Below are 15,350 nucleotides of genomic sequence, written 5' to 3'. Positions count from 1 at the left end.
TCCAAAATATTATATCTGATCTTTACTTTTAATTTCTTTTTTCCTGAATGTCGTTGACAAACACAGGAAGGAAGTGGGCCTCAATCTGTTCTTTCCCCAGGAACTGATTGACAGCATGAAGGTATGTTTCCTTTGGTCTTGATGAACTGATTGACAGCATGAAGGTATGTTTCCTTTGTTCTTGTTGACGCCAACGCGCTTTTATCAATATTGTATCTGCCCGAAGTTAGAGAGAAGACACAGCCCTGCATAATTCATCATTTACTGCAGAGCTGTAAACCTTCATATGATTCTGTTCTCTTCATTTATCTTTGAGTGGTGCAACCTCTCCAAGGAACAGGGGGTGCATACTTAGTTTAGACAGTTTTTGGTTTAGACTAGTCATTGGTTAGACCAGTCATTAGTCCTACAACTACAACCTATACCAAACCCTCACCCTAAACCTAACCTCCCACGGGGCAGCACACCTAAACCTAACCTTAACCCATGTCTAACCAATGACTAGTCTAAACCTAACCTCCCATGGGGCAGCACACCTAAACCTAACCTTAACCCATGTCTAACCAATGACTAGTCTAAACCTAACCTCCCACGGGGCAGCACACCTAAACCTAACCTTAACCCATGTCTAACCAATGACTAGTCTAAACCTAACCTCCCACGGGGCAGCACACCTAAACCTATAACCTTAACCCATGTCTAACCAATGACTAGTCTAAACCTAACCTCCCACGGGGCAGCACACCTAAACCTAACCTTAACCCATGTCTAACCAATGACTAGTCTAAACCTAACCTCCCACGGGGCAGCACACCTAAACCTATAACCTTAACCCATGTCTAACCAATGACTAGTCTAAACCTAACCTCCCACGGGGCAGCACACCTAAACCTAACCTTAACGCATGTCTAACCAATGACAAGTCTAAACCTAACCTCCCACGGGGCAGCACACCTAAACCTAACCTTAACCCATGTCTAACCAATGACTAGTCTAAACCTAACCTCCCACGGGGCAACACACCTAAACCTATAACCTTAACCCATGTCTAACCAATGACTAGTCTAAACCTAACCTCCCACGGGGCAGCACACCTAAACCTAACCTTAACCCATGTCTAACCAATGACTAGTCTAAACCTAACCTCCCACGGGGCAACACACCTAAACCTAACCTTAACCCATGTCTAACCAATGACTAGTCTAAACCTAACCTCCCACGGGGCAGCACACCTAAACCTAACCTTAACCCGTGTCTAACCAATGACTAGTCTAAACCTAACCTCCCACGGGGCAACACACCTAAACCTAACCTTAACCCATGTCTAACCAATGACTAGTCTAAACTAAGTATGCACCCCCAAGGAACAGCAATGTCCGTGTTCACCTATGTGCCTATGTGTTGGTTAATGAGCACCAGTATGACTATTAGTACCAGTAGGGGGCGCTGTTGTGCCACAAACAGAGAGAGCGATAGTGCTGCACTGTTGCCTGCTAATGAGAGAGAGAGAGAGGCGGGGGTGGGGGGAGTTGCAACACTCAGTTCACACAGGTGTGCTTCTTTTAAAACGTCAGCTAGTTGTGAAACAAAAACAGTCAAAATGTGCCTGTCGTAAAAACACATTCTAACACAGCATTATATTACCACGCGTTTCAGTCCCGACAGCTCCGGAAGATGATCCAACAAACGTTCCAACAGTACGCCACGCTGAAGGACGAGGAGTGCATGGTGAAGTTCTTCGAGACCCTCCGAGAGTTCGTCAGCTACGACGAGGAGGTGTACCCCTGTGAGCTGGTGGTGAGTGACAACATGATGAGGAGGTGTACCCCTGTGAGCTGGTGGTGAGTGACAACATGATGAGGAGGTGTACCCCTGTGAGCTGGTGGTGAGTGACAACATGATGAGGAGGTGTACCCCTGTGAGCTGGTGGTGAGTGACAACATGATGAGGAGGTGTACCCCTGTGAGCTGGTGGTGAGTGACAACATGATGAGGAGGTGTACCCCTGTGAGCTGGTGGTGAGTGACAACATGGAACTCAGTATGAGGAGGTAGTATAGGGGCAGCGGTGGCCGAACGGTTTGCGGAGCGGTCTTGATATCGGAAGGTCGCTAGTTCGTATCCCCGGACCGGCACGTTAAAATTACCACCGCTGAACTGCCCTTGAGCAAGGCATTGAACCCCTACCATGAAATGTTCTATGAGCAGGGCCTGGCTGTAAACAAGTTCTTGAGCTTAGTCCAGTTACCCTGCAGGGTAAACATAGTACCTTTCCTTTCCTTAGTCCAGTTACCCTGGGTAAACATGGTACCTTTCCTTTCCTTAGTCCAGTTACCCTGGGTAAACATAGTACCTTTCCTTTCCTTAGTCCAGTTACCCTGGGTAAACATGGTACCTTTCCTTTCCTTAGTCCAGTTACCCTGGGTAAACATAGTACCTTTCCTTTCCTTAGTCCAGTTACCCTGGGTAAACATAGTACCTTTCCTTTCCTTAGTCCAGTTACCCTGGGTAAACATAGTACCTTTCCTTTCCTTAGTCCAGTTACCCTGGGTAAACATAGTACCTTTCCTTTCCTTAGTCCAGTTACCCTGGGTAAACATAGTACCTTTCCTTTCCTTAGTCCAGTTACCCTGGGTAAACATAGTACCTTTCCTTTCCTTAGTCCAGTTACCCTGGGTAAACATAGTACCTTTCCTTTCCTTTCCTTACCCCTGTGAGCTGGTGGTGAGTGACAACATGGAACTCAGTACAAAAGAGACATGGCCAAAGCATTTCCGGGGGTCCCACCCAGCCAAAAACGTTGAGAACCCCTGCCTTAATTGATAGTTACAGTAAGGATGGACAGGAAAGAGGGAGAGAGAGAGAGAGAAGGGGAGAGACATGCAGCAATTAAGGTCGTCATGACATGAACGGGACTCGAACACGCGACACGCTGTCAGGCCAGAGCCTGATATATGTGGCATGATGCGCCTGGACCGCTAGGCCAGCGGGCGCCCATTTTGATCATAATTGATCATTCCCAGTGTCCCACCAAGTTTCAAAATCCAACCCATCAATTTTTTTTTTAATTTTAGTCGTGTTGTTCATGGGAGGACACACAGACGGGACCCATTTCAATACTCTGACACTCAGAGTATTGACGGGCAGGGTAAAAAGAAAGTCGCCAAGAGAATATTGTTACTTGTCTAGTTTATATATGATTTCAGTGATATTTCTAAATGTATTCGGGTTAATAATTATTTTTTTAATATTACACCCATTGTTATTTTGTCCACAGCAAGGCTGGAGTTTGGCAGTGGAGCTGGTCATCGGTGCCAGAGGCATTCGCCAACGAACACAGAAGGATGCCGCGGTAAGCTTGATGGAATATTTCGTAGTACTGTATATCATTGTGACAGAACGATAAGCATGGTCTTGTTGCACAAGATGCTTTTATTTTCCATTGACGATATGTTGTTGTAGTTCTAAACTGACCTTGAAAAAACAACATTAAAATAAATGTGTGGTAATAATAATATATATATCTTTTGTCCAAATGTCTGGTGGGATAAATGAATGCTGTGGTGAGTCACTACAACAGCCAAAGTGTGCTGCATTGAAAGGATCTTTACAGACATAAAACAAAACCACAGCAATATGATCATGTATAAAAATGACACTAAAAGTCATGAAAAAAGTTTAAAAGCATGAACACATATAGCACAAATATATATTTTGACTGGCTCAAGTGGTGCTCAAGGGGGGGTCCAGGGAATCTCAGGGTTCCTTGAGGCGGTTCCGAATGGACCCTTACTGGACTGTAACTCTTGAGAGTGTACACATGGAACCAAATGAACCCTTACAGGTCCATTTGGTTACATTCTCAGAGTTATGGAGGACTTCCAATCCAATCCACTTTATTTAACATTAGCATTAGCATCAACAGAGTTGAAACAAAGTGCTGTACGCAAAGAAATACTAGAATATCAAAGAAAAAACAACAATACATAAACAGGGCAACATAAGGACATAATGCAGTGACTTGAAATGACAAAGTTTGAGAAGCAGCTGCAGTATGTTATTCATTAACATTATAACACAATGCCTTTGTAACCTTTGTAAGTACAGTATACCATAATAAATACTGTTACAGTTAGTGTGTGCTTCAGTCAGACCTTAATGTCTTTACCCCTCCCCCCAGCCTGTGTTTCTAGCTGACTTCAAACAGATCAAGAGCATCAAATGCTTATCTCAGTGTGATGGCAAGGCTCTCATAACCGTGGACATAGAGAAAGCCAGACAAGTAAGCATCTAAAGCAAACTACGCACCTCTATTCTATGCTGTTTGTACATGATTAAGAATAAGAATAATATATTTATGTACAGTACCATATCGCCGCTGTTGGGCGGAAACCTTGTACAGTGTATGTCCAAAACCTTAACTTTTCAGGAATGTGTTACAATGGATTCCAATAATTTACTATTTAGTCACAAGATCTTAAAATACTTGAATAAAACCCATAGATAGATTTAGGCACATTACATTTATTTATTTCCCAAACTTTTCATAAATATAATATATATACATTTCCCAAACTTTTCATGAATGGAGACAATAGCCGGTTGCCGCATTGCAACTTGTAGAATTCTGTGCGACATTGTCATATACGATAAAGTAAAAAGTAAGGCTTTAATATATGAAAAAAAACTAAACTAAAAAACTAAAACGCAAAAAGATGAAACATGGACATACACACCTTTTCTGACCAACAGCAGCACAGTATGATAGGCCAAGAAAAGAATGATAACCTGCTGTGCTGCATGTCATGTACAGTACGTGTCTTGTAAATGGATTGTATTGTATCTTTTGCGATAGCCTCTTTCCATCAACGTGGCCACCTTTGCCATGGCAGAGAACATGGTGGATCTCATGGACGGTTACTGCCGCTTGGAGCACGGCACGGAGGAATCTTTTATTTCCCGACCAAACAAAGGTGTGTTCTCAGGAGATTAAAGATGAATGTATCCGTGTGCTTTATGGGCTTATAATCTCAGCTCTTCATAACAAAGGATAATTATTATGGGTAGCAGCTCTGAGGGATTTGTTGATTGATGCAGCATTACTAATATTGAAAGAGAGATCTTGATAAAGAGGCTCGTCCTCAGAGAAGTTGCCTTTAAAGTAATTACATTAAAAGGGCTGTCTTATTGTTATTTAACGCAATTTTAAATTGTTCTTATTTCTCTTATTTATGTTCTTGACTTCATAGATGCAAATCTACAAACAGCTCTGCCTGATATCCCTACAGAGTGAGTGGATTTCATTATATCTTACTATAATACAGAGGTTCTCAAGGGTGGGTTCCAGGGGGTCCCAGTCAGCAAAATGAGGAACAGTTTAAACAGGTTTAACTGAGTTTATACTGTTCCACATTTAGCTTGGAACCCGGACACATGGGGGTCCCCGGACCCCACTTTGAGAACCACGACTATCCGACTGTCAGCGCTCTAAGGAGCTGTAATGCCATGCAAGATTTATGTCCCAGTCTCTCTCTCTCATATTCTCTCTCCTCTCAGCAACAAAAGGGACACCGGCTCTTTCAGATACAGTATGGGTGAGTAAATGTTTTTTCTTCGATTTTTTTGGGGGCTTTTTGTGTACCACTATTAGTAGTTTGACAGGAAACGGGGAGAGAGATTGGGGGGAGAAGACACACAGCAGCAAAGGGCGTAAGGATCGGGACTCGAACCCGCGACGCGCTGTCAGGCTGGATTACCAGCCTGTAGGTGCCCAGGCCGGCCCAGGCCTCAACTGTTTTTCTTAATTAGTCACTGTCACTATAGCTGGCAATGAAATGTGCCCCCTAAATATGTTCTTTCCCCTTCTATTTCCAGGGTCAGATATCTATTGTGAGATCATGGATGAAAGGCCGCGATCCGGTAGGTGGAGGCCCGTCTGCTCTTGAGCAAAAGTACCCTTTTTGGAATTCACTTTGGCCAGAGACTAAATGTTTTACACTTTCCTGTTTTTCCTCTCTACAGTAGTCAAGTATGGCATTGACCGAAATCACATCGTTCTCGGCCGAATACTTGGTTCAGGGTTTTTCGGGGAGGTCTACGATGGAGTTTACAAGAATCCGGTGAGCATGTTATCTGGCATCGCGGTCGCTATATGGCATTGTCCATGTACAGTACACCGCTTGTCGTGTGTAAACTCATGTTTCTATATGGCATTGTCCATGTACAGTACACCGCTTGTTGTGTGTAAACTCATGTTTCCGTGTGATCTTTGTGAATGTTGTGGAATAGAACGGAGACAGACCCAGTGTGGCAGTCAAAACCTGCAAAGACTGTTCGCCCGATGTCATGGAGAAGTTCATGAGTGAAGCAGGTGATTAAATAATGCCTCCACTGTTACCAACTACACTGCAACATCTTAGAGTGTAGATTTAACTCTAAGAATGTTAATATGGACCATTTTTACACACATTGTGTGTCACATCAGACTTTTATTCTGCCTATGAGGGCGGATTCTGCTAGACCAGCGCAGGCACACCTGAGCTTCCATGCGCGGCCAAAAGCCGCTGTCTGCTGGCGTCTCTTCCTGGTTTTTAGACAGCTGGTGGATGGAAATGAAGCTCCACCCACGCAGCAGAATGCAAGCTTTTCCAGGAATCTGGCCGACACAGCATTCTGCCGTGTGGGTGGAGCTTCATTTCCATCCACCAGCTGTCTAAAAACCCGGAAGAGACGCCCGTAACGAGCGTTTTTTGACCGCGCATGGAATCCCAAGTGTGCTTACACCCATAGCCAGCCAGCCAGCCAGCCTTCATCTGCTTTTCCCAGGCAGATGAAGTCTGGTCCCTCTCAGTTGTCGGAGGACTTCACGGCCCGAAGTGGTGACGAGCCAACCAGATTTATAAACAACCAGGCTTATAACCAACCAGGGCCCAGTATGCAAATATGGGGCGGGACATTGCAGGAACAAATCGAATGCTGAGACGGACAAGACTAAATATCCACGCAGTATAGGATAGTATAGTATTAGTATAGTATCATAGTATAGTATCATAGTATAGTATCATATCATAGTATAGTAGCATAGTATCGCTATGCGAGGCTAGGATTCTGCCAATGCATTTCAAAGGAAACAGAGCTTTTTATTGGCAGAAATCAGCAAATGGCATCAATTTACAATTTAGGCATTTAACCTCTCCGTTCCCATTGAGAAGCACTGCCCTCACAGGCAGAACCAAAGTGTGCTGTGACTGCACCATGATGATGATGATTGATCTATGCTGATGTGTTATAGTTATAATGAAGAACCTGGACCATCCACACATTGTGATGGTGATGATTGATCTATGCTGATGTGTTATAGTTATTATGAAGAACCTGGACCATCCACACATTGTGATGGTGATGATGATGATTGATCTATGCTGATGTGTTATAGTTATTATGAAGAACCTGGACCATCCACACATTGTGATGGTGATGATTGATCTATGCTGATGTGTTATAGTTATTATGAAGAACCTGGACCATCCACACATTGTGATGGTGATGATGGTGATTGATCTATGCTGATGTGTTATAGTTATTATGAAGAACCTGGACCATCCACACATTGTGATGGTGATGGTGATGATTGATCTATGCTGATGTGTTATAGTTATCATGAAGAACCTGGACCATCCACACATTGTGATGATGGTGATGATGATTGATCTATGCTGATGTGTTATAGTTATTATGAAGAACCTGGACCATCCACACATTGTGATGGTGATGGTGATGATTGATCTATGCTGATGTGTTATAGTTATCATGAAGAACCTGGACCATCCACACATTGTGATGATGGTGATGATGATTGATCTATGCTGATGTGTTATAGTTATTATGAAGAACCTGGACCATCCACACATTGTGATGGTGATGGTGATGATTGATCTATGCTGATGTGTTATAGTTATCATGAAGAACCTGGACCATCCACACATTGTGATGATGGTGATGATGATTGATCTATGCTGATGTGTTATAGTTATTATGAAGAACCTGGACCATCCACACATTGTGATGGTGATGGTGATGATTGATCTATGCTGATGTGTTATAGTTATCATGAAGAACCTGGACCATCCACACATTGTGATGGTGATGATTGATCTATGCTGATGTGTTATAGTTATCATGAAGAACCTGGACCATCCACACATTGTGATGATGATGATTGATCTATGCTGATGTGTTGTAGTTATCATGAAGAACCTGGACCATCCACACATCGTCAAACTGATTGGGATCATAGAGGACGACCCCGTGTGGATCGTTATGGAGCTCTACGAACACGGGGAGGTTGGTCAACATTCTTTTCGGCTTGTAAAGAGCGTTGCAGTCCCGCCCCCTTTCATGACGACGCCCAGGCCCAGTCCCGCCCCCTTTCATGACGACCCCAGGCCCAGTCCCGCCCCCTTTCATGACGACCCCAGGCCCAGGAAATGAATCCCAATGCATTTTTCCCATAGGCATTTCAAAACGTATTTATTTAAAGACCTTTTAAGCGTCGTACGAAGCCAACTCTTGTCGTGACAAATCATGACAACACACAATATTTTGGACCAAACAAATAATTACAAAGAAGAAAAACAAAAAAAAAAGTGTTGTAACCTGCAGTTTCTTTCTACTTTCTAATTATTTGTTTGGCCCGAAAAATTGTGTTTGTTGTCATGATTTGTCACGACAAGAGTTGTCTTTGTCTGCAGCGTATAAACGTCTTTAAATAAATACTTTCTGAAAAGTCTATGAGGAAAATGAACGGGGATTTCTTTTCCGGGTCTCTCGAGGGAGTGGGACTGAGACGCTCTATATCGAGTAGGATTTAGGACTAAATTCTAAATCCAAATGACGAGTACAACCTATATGATGTTAAACTTCATTCTGTATATCCTTTCCTTGTCATAATTATCTGCAGCTTGGCAACTACCTAACGAATAACCAACAGAAGCTGACCAACACGACCCTGGTCCTGTTCAGCATGCAGATCTGCAAAGCCCTGGTATACCTGGAGGGGGTCAACATGGTGCACAGGTGAGGGACCCCACCTTTGTATTCATTACATCACTAGGTCACTACTGTAGGTAAAGACTAATCTGAGTTCCCAGAAGTTTTATTTTTCGCCACTAGGCGGGCGAGAAAGACTTCTGGGAAAAAAGGACCGTATCCCTGTGAGGGAAGTACGTTGCGCTCAGAATCTGAGCGGACACTCCCCTTTCCGGTCTGAAGCACTGTCTGTGCATACCATGAAAATAGTCCGAAGGGAATCCAATTCCAAATTGAATTGTAGTAGGCCACCACCGCTCAAGGAGCAATTGTTTCCCTTCCGTCTTATTTAGATGTAGCTCCCACTCCATGTGGAACCCGCCCCTGCCTTTTGATTCACATTTCATTTGAAACGCAACGCACTGGGCCACGCCCCTGCTGCACAGGATCTGAGGCCAATTTTCCTAGACTAGGTAAAGACAAACATTGAAACCAATAAAGAAGAACAGGAGAGAAGTGTTGTAGAGACGGGAGAACAAGAGAGAGACAAGAGCACTATTTGTATTTAGACCTAAGTTCGATTCTACAAAATGTCTTCTAAATCCTGACAGTTTTCTGAATAACCTCATGTTGTTTCTATATCAGTGGTTCTCAAACTATTTCGTGTCAAGGATCCCAGAAAGTATATGTCGCTATGAGCTTGTAGATCTGCTATTTTTCAATAGCTAAAGTATAATATAATGTTTAAAACACCAAAAGGGGTTCCCGCCTTTCACAGTGCATGACCAGGCACAGTGCATGGGCTTCTGTCCACTTCCAAATACACTTGTCAACTTCTTGCACCACCTTCTGGCGATGTTTGTGTAGGAGCATTCTGTTAACTACAGTATCATTACAATAGCACTAATAGATTGATGCTGTTCCTATCACATTGCATATTGTTAATAACACAACCTGTGTGAATTATAGACCCAGGAAAATAATGATTGAAATGATGACTGAAACTAAAATAGAAATTTGCTGCCAAAAATGTCCCTGCTAGGGCTTTTCATGTTAATCCAATTGTTTATCTCTCATGAGTGACCAAAGCCAATCCACGTGATGATTTTAGATGTTGGCATTTGTCCATCACTGGCCACTTTAAACCTACCTTTCTGGGACCGTAGATTTATAAATCTCTCAAAGCCTTAGTGTAGCTGCTAACCTGATTAATTAATGCAGACATCCAGTTCAGAGCTTTCAGTGCTTGAAGTATCTGAAGGACAGCATAATGAATCACCATGGAAATAAACTGTAGGCTGAATTCAAATGCAAAAACTAAATGTAAACTAAATGAAAACTAAGCTATGATGACTAAAAATAAGACTAAATATATTGACAATTTTGTAAACAACTAACTAACATGTTAGGAAGGGACTACTGGACAAGAGATAAGTCATTTTACATTTGGTTGCATGCTGAAAAAAAGCCTGCAACGCGTTGTGAGCTTGTAGATCGGCTATTTTCAGCAAGTGTCAAAAATAGTCATTAAGACGGCATCAAGGCCCGACAAAATATATCTGAAATCTTATGATATTTAGTCGACTAAAACTAGACTAACACTAAAACATTCCAGGTGACTAAAATGTGACCAAAACTAACCATTGTCTTGTTGTATGGTAACAGGGACATTGCTGTGCGGAACGTGTTGGTTGTGTTGTTGTGTTGTGATGTTGTGTTGTTGTCTTGTTGTATGGTAACAGGGACATTGCTGTGCGGAACGTGTTGGTTGTGTTGTTGTGTTGTGATGTTGTGTTGTTGTCTTGTTGTATGGTAACAGGGACATTGCTGTGCGGAACGTGTTGGTTGTGTTGTTGTGTTGTGATGTTGTGTTGTTGTCTTGTTGTATGGTAACAGGGACATTGCTGTGCGGAACGTGTTGGTTGTGTTGTTGTGTTGTGATGTTGTGTTGTTGTCTTGTTGTATGGTAACAGGGACATTGCTGTGCGGAACGTGTTGGTTGTGTTGTTGTGTTGTGATGTTGTGTTGTTGTCTTGTTGTATGGTAACAGGGACATTGCTGTGCGGAACGTGTTGGTTGTGTTGTTGTGTTGTGATGTTGTGTTGTTGTCTTGTTGTATGGTAACAGGGACATTGCTGTACCATTGTCTTAATGTCTTGTTGTATGGTAACAGGGACATTGCTGTACCATTGTCTTAATGTCTTGTTGTATGGTAACAGGGACATTGCTGTGCGGAACGTGTTGGTTGTGTTGTTGTGTTGTGATGTTGTGTTGTTGTCTTGTTGTATGGTAACAGGGACATTGCTGTACCATTGTCTTAATGTCTTGTTGTGTGTTAACAGGGACATTGCTGTGCGGAACGTGTTGGTTGCCAGTCCTGACTGTGTGAAGTTGGGAGACTTTGGTCTTTCTAGATACATCGAGGAAGAAGAATATTATAAAGGTAACGACGACACAGTGTTGCATCTTTACGTCTTTTCTTTTAAGGGATCTATGGATATATTACACCTGGTATTATCTAGATACCATATTCACATTCCTTACCACTTATTATTGGTGTTTAGGGCAAGTTCTTCCCAACGAGGTCTTCCCTGATTATAATCTTTTCTTAATTTATTTCACTATTTAATAATGATGTAGAAAATGCGTCGCACTCAATTGTTTTGTGCATAAAATGTTACGAATTATTTTAAGTTAACATTTGAATTTCAAGTAGCCAGTAAAACATGCCAGACAGAACCAGACAGTGGCCTTGTGGTTAGAGTGTCCGCCCTGAGACTGGGAGGTCGGGGGTTCGATCCCCGGCCGGGTCACACCAAAGACTGTAAAAATGGGACCCATCCAATCGTACGACTTTGACTTTGACTTACCTTTCTGTTTCCAGCGTCCGTCACTCGATTGCCAATCAAATGGATGGCCCCTGAATCCATAAACTTCAGACGTTTCACGTCAGCTAGTGATGTCTGGATGTTTGGTAAGTTACTAAGTTCCATGTTCCTTTTCTCAAGACAAAAAGCACTCTTAACCATGAAGAGATAGAGGGCTCCTTTTAAATCACAGTCATGACAATGTGAGTTTGTTACACAATAAAAATCACACCCGTGTGAAGTGAGGGGCGCTTTACCAACCCTTATCATCGTGATATCATAACATGACATTCATACGCCGATTTGCTCAGTGACACTACAAAACAAATCATACTTCCCGTTGTCGTCGATCGCCTCGGGGGTGTTTTGGCTACATCTACTGTAGCTACTTCAGCTACATCCAAGATGGCGCCTTGTGCACCTTGAAATGGGCCCTGAAGAAACAAATCGCTGGGCGTCCTGATTTTTATGGTTCCAAATACCCCCGGGGCGTTCTAGGTGTTTTAACGTTCTCCAACAGCTCTCCCGTCTCTGTGTTCCTGGGGAACAATGCACTGTTACGTCCTTCCTCCTACTGCTGCGACCTTTAGCCCATTCTGACCTGAGATCAGATTCATACGATACGAGGTTTCCACTGGACACACACTGGTCTGATTAACCTATTCTGACCTGAGATCAGATTAGAAAAATGTCAGTTGTTCTTCGATTTTTCAAAAATAGCAGACCTACAAGCTCATAGCGCGCCACTCGGTGGCGCGCTACGAGCTTGTAGATCTGCTATTTTTCAATAGCTAAAGCATAACATGATGCTGACACCAAAATGGGTTCCCGTTCAGAATGGATTAGACACTGATTCATTATCACTACAAATCCTTTAACGGTTTTACTGCCAGGAATGGTTTACTCCAGGTTACTGTCGCTGCGATATACGACATACCCGCCTTTTGTTTTATGTGTTTAATACGCCGTATTGTAATAATTAAAAAGAAACTCCGTCTTTGCTGCGGAGCTATGGAGACGAGATGGTTTCGTTTTGATGACGAAACCGGAAATCAACACATGCTGTGGGCTGCTAGGGCTTCTGGGAAATTGAGGCCAATGCAAATGAACGGGGTACAACGCCTCATGGAGGAGGAGGGTCTTGTGGGGCCGTCTTGCGGCGCACCAAGATGGCGGGTGGTGCGATCGTTCATAACAAGCGGAGCAACCTTTTTTCGCCGGATTTTCACGGATCAAAAGCCCAAATAATTCAGCGTATGCTCTAAAGGTAATACAACAATCTCGGCAGTGAAGGGGGGTTGATTAAAATGCGGGTTAAAACAGTCAAACTGTTAATATTAGCGGCCCTTTCATAACGAATGAAAACACAGCATTTTGTGGCCAACATGCTGTTATTCTCCATGTCCTCCTCAGCCGTGTGCGTGTGGGAGATAATGAGCCGGGGCCAGCAGCCGTTCTTCTGGCTGGAGAACAGAGATGTGATCAACCAGCTGGAGCAAGGCATCAGGCTGCCCAAACCGGAGGACTGTCCCGGGACCATCTACTCCCTCATGACCCGCTGCTGGTCCTACGACCCCCGAGAGAGACCCACCTTCACGGAGCTGGTCATCAAGATCAGGTGCTGAGTTCACACCTTTCACTAGTCAGTTGGGATTAAACCCCTCTAGTCCAGTGGTTGCCAAACTGTGGTGTGTGCACCCCTTGTGGGTGCGCGACGGGCCTTCTAGGGGGTGCGCGACATGAAATGACTAATGGTGGTGCTATGGTTTTCATTTTATTTTCTAGGTAGAGTAGAGTCGGAGGAGGAGAATGCTCTAGCTGCACATTGCTGTGCTCACTTTTGCTTTCATGTTCACACTTTTCACTAGTCAGTTGTGATTAAACCCTCTAGTCCAGTCACAGTGGACCCGATTTGTCTCATTGCCATAAATATCCGATCTACAAACGCACCGCGTTGTGAGCTTGTAGACCCGCTATTTTTGGCAGTGATAAGTCTTAAACTGAAGTGAGAGTCTTAAGCTCCAGTGGTTAAAGCAGACCTGTAGTGCTTTACATTGATTTGATCATTTGAGGGGCAGTGGGCATCTTTTTGGGACTCACCAAAAAGGCGGCCTCACACCCACTGTACGTCACAGAGTTATCTGTATCTGTCAATGGAGCTGGTTGGTTTGCACATACCATGACGACACATATTTGGGCATAGTCGTGACGTCAGATCCACCGCCCCTACCAGCCGTTCCTCCCATAAGCCAATTGTAATATTTTTAAATATTAAGAAAAAAGAAAGATAAGAACATTTTTGTGAAGTTCAACATTTTAATCTCTACTTGAAAATGGAGATTGGCTTAAAAAAAATGACGTCTGAATATCTTGATTCCATCGTCCAGATCGAGGGACGGTCAAATCTCGGTTCTGCTGATTTGGATTTAATTAAATGTCATAGATTAGAGTCGGAGGAGAATGCTCTCTAGCTGCACATCGCTGTGCTTTCATGCAATTTACAATTTACAATTTACAATTTAGGCATTTAGCAGACGCTCTTAATCCAGAGCGACTTACATTAAGCAATAACAAAAAGCATGGGAATACATCACATAAAAACATTTATCATGAAACATGCGTCTCTTTACACCACCTTTGTACATTTGCACACAGTTCATGGCTTTGTGATAAAAATGTAAAATTGCCTTGGGGAGGGGGGCTACAGATAGTACCTAATGGCTACATGTTTATTTTTTTCTCACCGTGAACATGATGATGTTGATGATGATGATGATGAAGACGCTGTAATAATAACATATTCTGGCCTGTTTTCTGAAACCCCCCCCCCCCCCCCCCCCATGCAGTGATGTTCACAAGATGGAGCAGGAACAGGATCTGGAGAGACAGAGGGACAGAGACAGAGGGATGCGCTCCACCAAATACTTTGACACAAGGTTTAACTTCACCGAACCTCCGCCTAAGGTACAGCACCAGAACATTAAAACATTAAAAAAACTGGAACTAAATATGTAACCGCTTCTATTGCAACAAAAGTATTACGTGCATATATTAACGCATTTTGGCTGTTTTTTTAAGCATTATGTTATGCTTTAGCTATTGAAAAATAGCAGACCTACAAGCTCATAAGGCGCGCTACGAGCTTGTAGGTCTGCTATTTATTTTTAATCGTGAAAATGTAGTGAAAATCGTTGAATATATATATACCAACATTTGTAACTAAAATCTTTGCTTCTTCTTGTAGAATCGTTCCCAGAATCGTCTAAATGGGTTAAACATGTTTTTTTTTGCATTTTTATAATCCGTTCTCACGCTGACTTTTTCACCACCAGCCTTCCAGAAAGAAACCTGGGCGATTTGGGAACACGCTCAGCATCGGCCTTCACATTCAGGTACTGTGTGTGTGTGTGTGTGTGTGTGTGTGTGTGTGTGTGTGTGTGTGTGTGTGTGTGTGTGTG

At 43.1% G+C, this 15,350-nt stretch overlaps 1 protein-coding gene across 1 annotated transcript in view; it reads left to right on the top strand.

Annotated features, from left to right (window-relative positions):
• ptk2bb (protein tyrosine kinase 2 beta, b) overlaps nucleotides 1–15,350 on the top strand; it is a 46,861-nt gene that overhangs the window by 23,922 nt on the left and 7,589 nt on the right. The window contains exons 7-23 of the mRNA XM_083791020.1: nucleotides 67–121; nucleotides 1,657–1,797; nucleotides 3,276–3,350; nucleotides 4,179–4,280; nucleotides 4,854–4,971; nucleotides 5,248–5,287; nucleotides 5,555–5,592; nucleotides 5,873–5,917; nucleotides 6,020–6,117; nucleotides 6,287–6,368; nucleotides 8,241–8,341; nucleotides 8,958–9,073; nucleotides 11,368–11,468; nucleotides 11,910–11,999; nucleotides 13,306–13,510; nucleotides 14,739–14,856; nucleotides 15,225–15,284. Of these exons, the coding sequence (XP_083647146.1) occupies nucleotides 67–121; nucleotides 1,657–1,797; nucleotides 3,276–3,350; nucleotides 4,179–4,280; nucleotides 4,854–4,971; nucleotides 5,248–5,287; nucleotides 5,555–5,592; nucleotides 5,873–5,917; nucleotides 6,020–6,117; nucleotides 6,287–6,368; nucleotides 8,241–8,341; nucleotides 8,958–9,073; nucleotides 11,368–11,468; nucleotides 11,910–11,999; nucleotides 13,306–13,510; nucleotides 14,739–14,856; nucleotides 15,225–15,284 (1,585 nt within the window). The remainder of the gene's footprint in view (nucleotides 1–66; nucleotides 122–1,656; nucleotides 1,798–3,275; nucleotides 3,351–4,178; nucleotides 4,281–4,853; nucleotides 4,972–5,247; nucleotides 5,288–5,554; nucleotides 5,593–5,872; nucleotides 5,918–6,019; nucleotides 6,118–6,286; nucleotides 6,369–8,240; nucleotides 8,342–8,957; nucleotides 9,074–11,367; nucleotides 11,469–11,909; nucleotides 12,000–13,305; nucleotides 13,511–14,738; nucleotides 14,857–15,224; nucleotides 15,285–15,350) is intronic.

Source organism: Protomyctophum parallelum, assembly GCF_964188405.1.
Source record: "Protomyctophum parallelum genome assembly, chromosome: 19".
Taxonomy (NCBI): Eukaryota; Metazoa; Chordata; class Actinopteri; order Myctophiformes; family Myctophidae; genus Protomyctophum; species Protomyctophum parallelum.
This window is presented reverse-complemented; position numbering and strand designations above follow the sequence as displayed.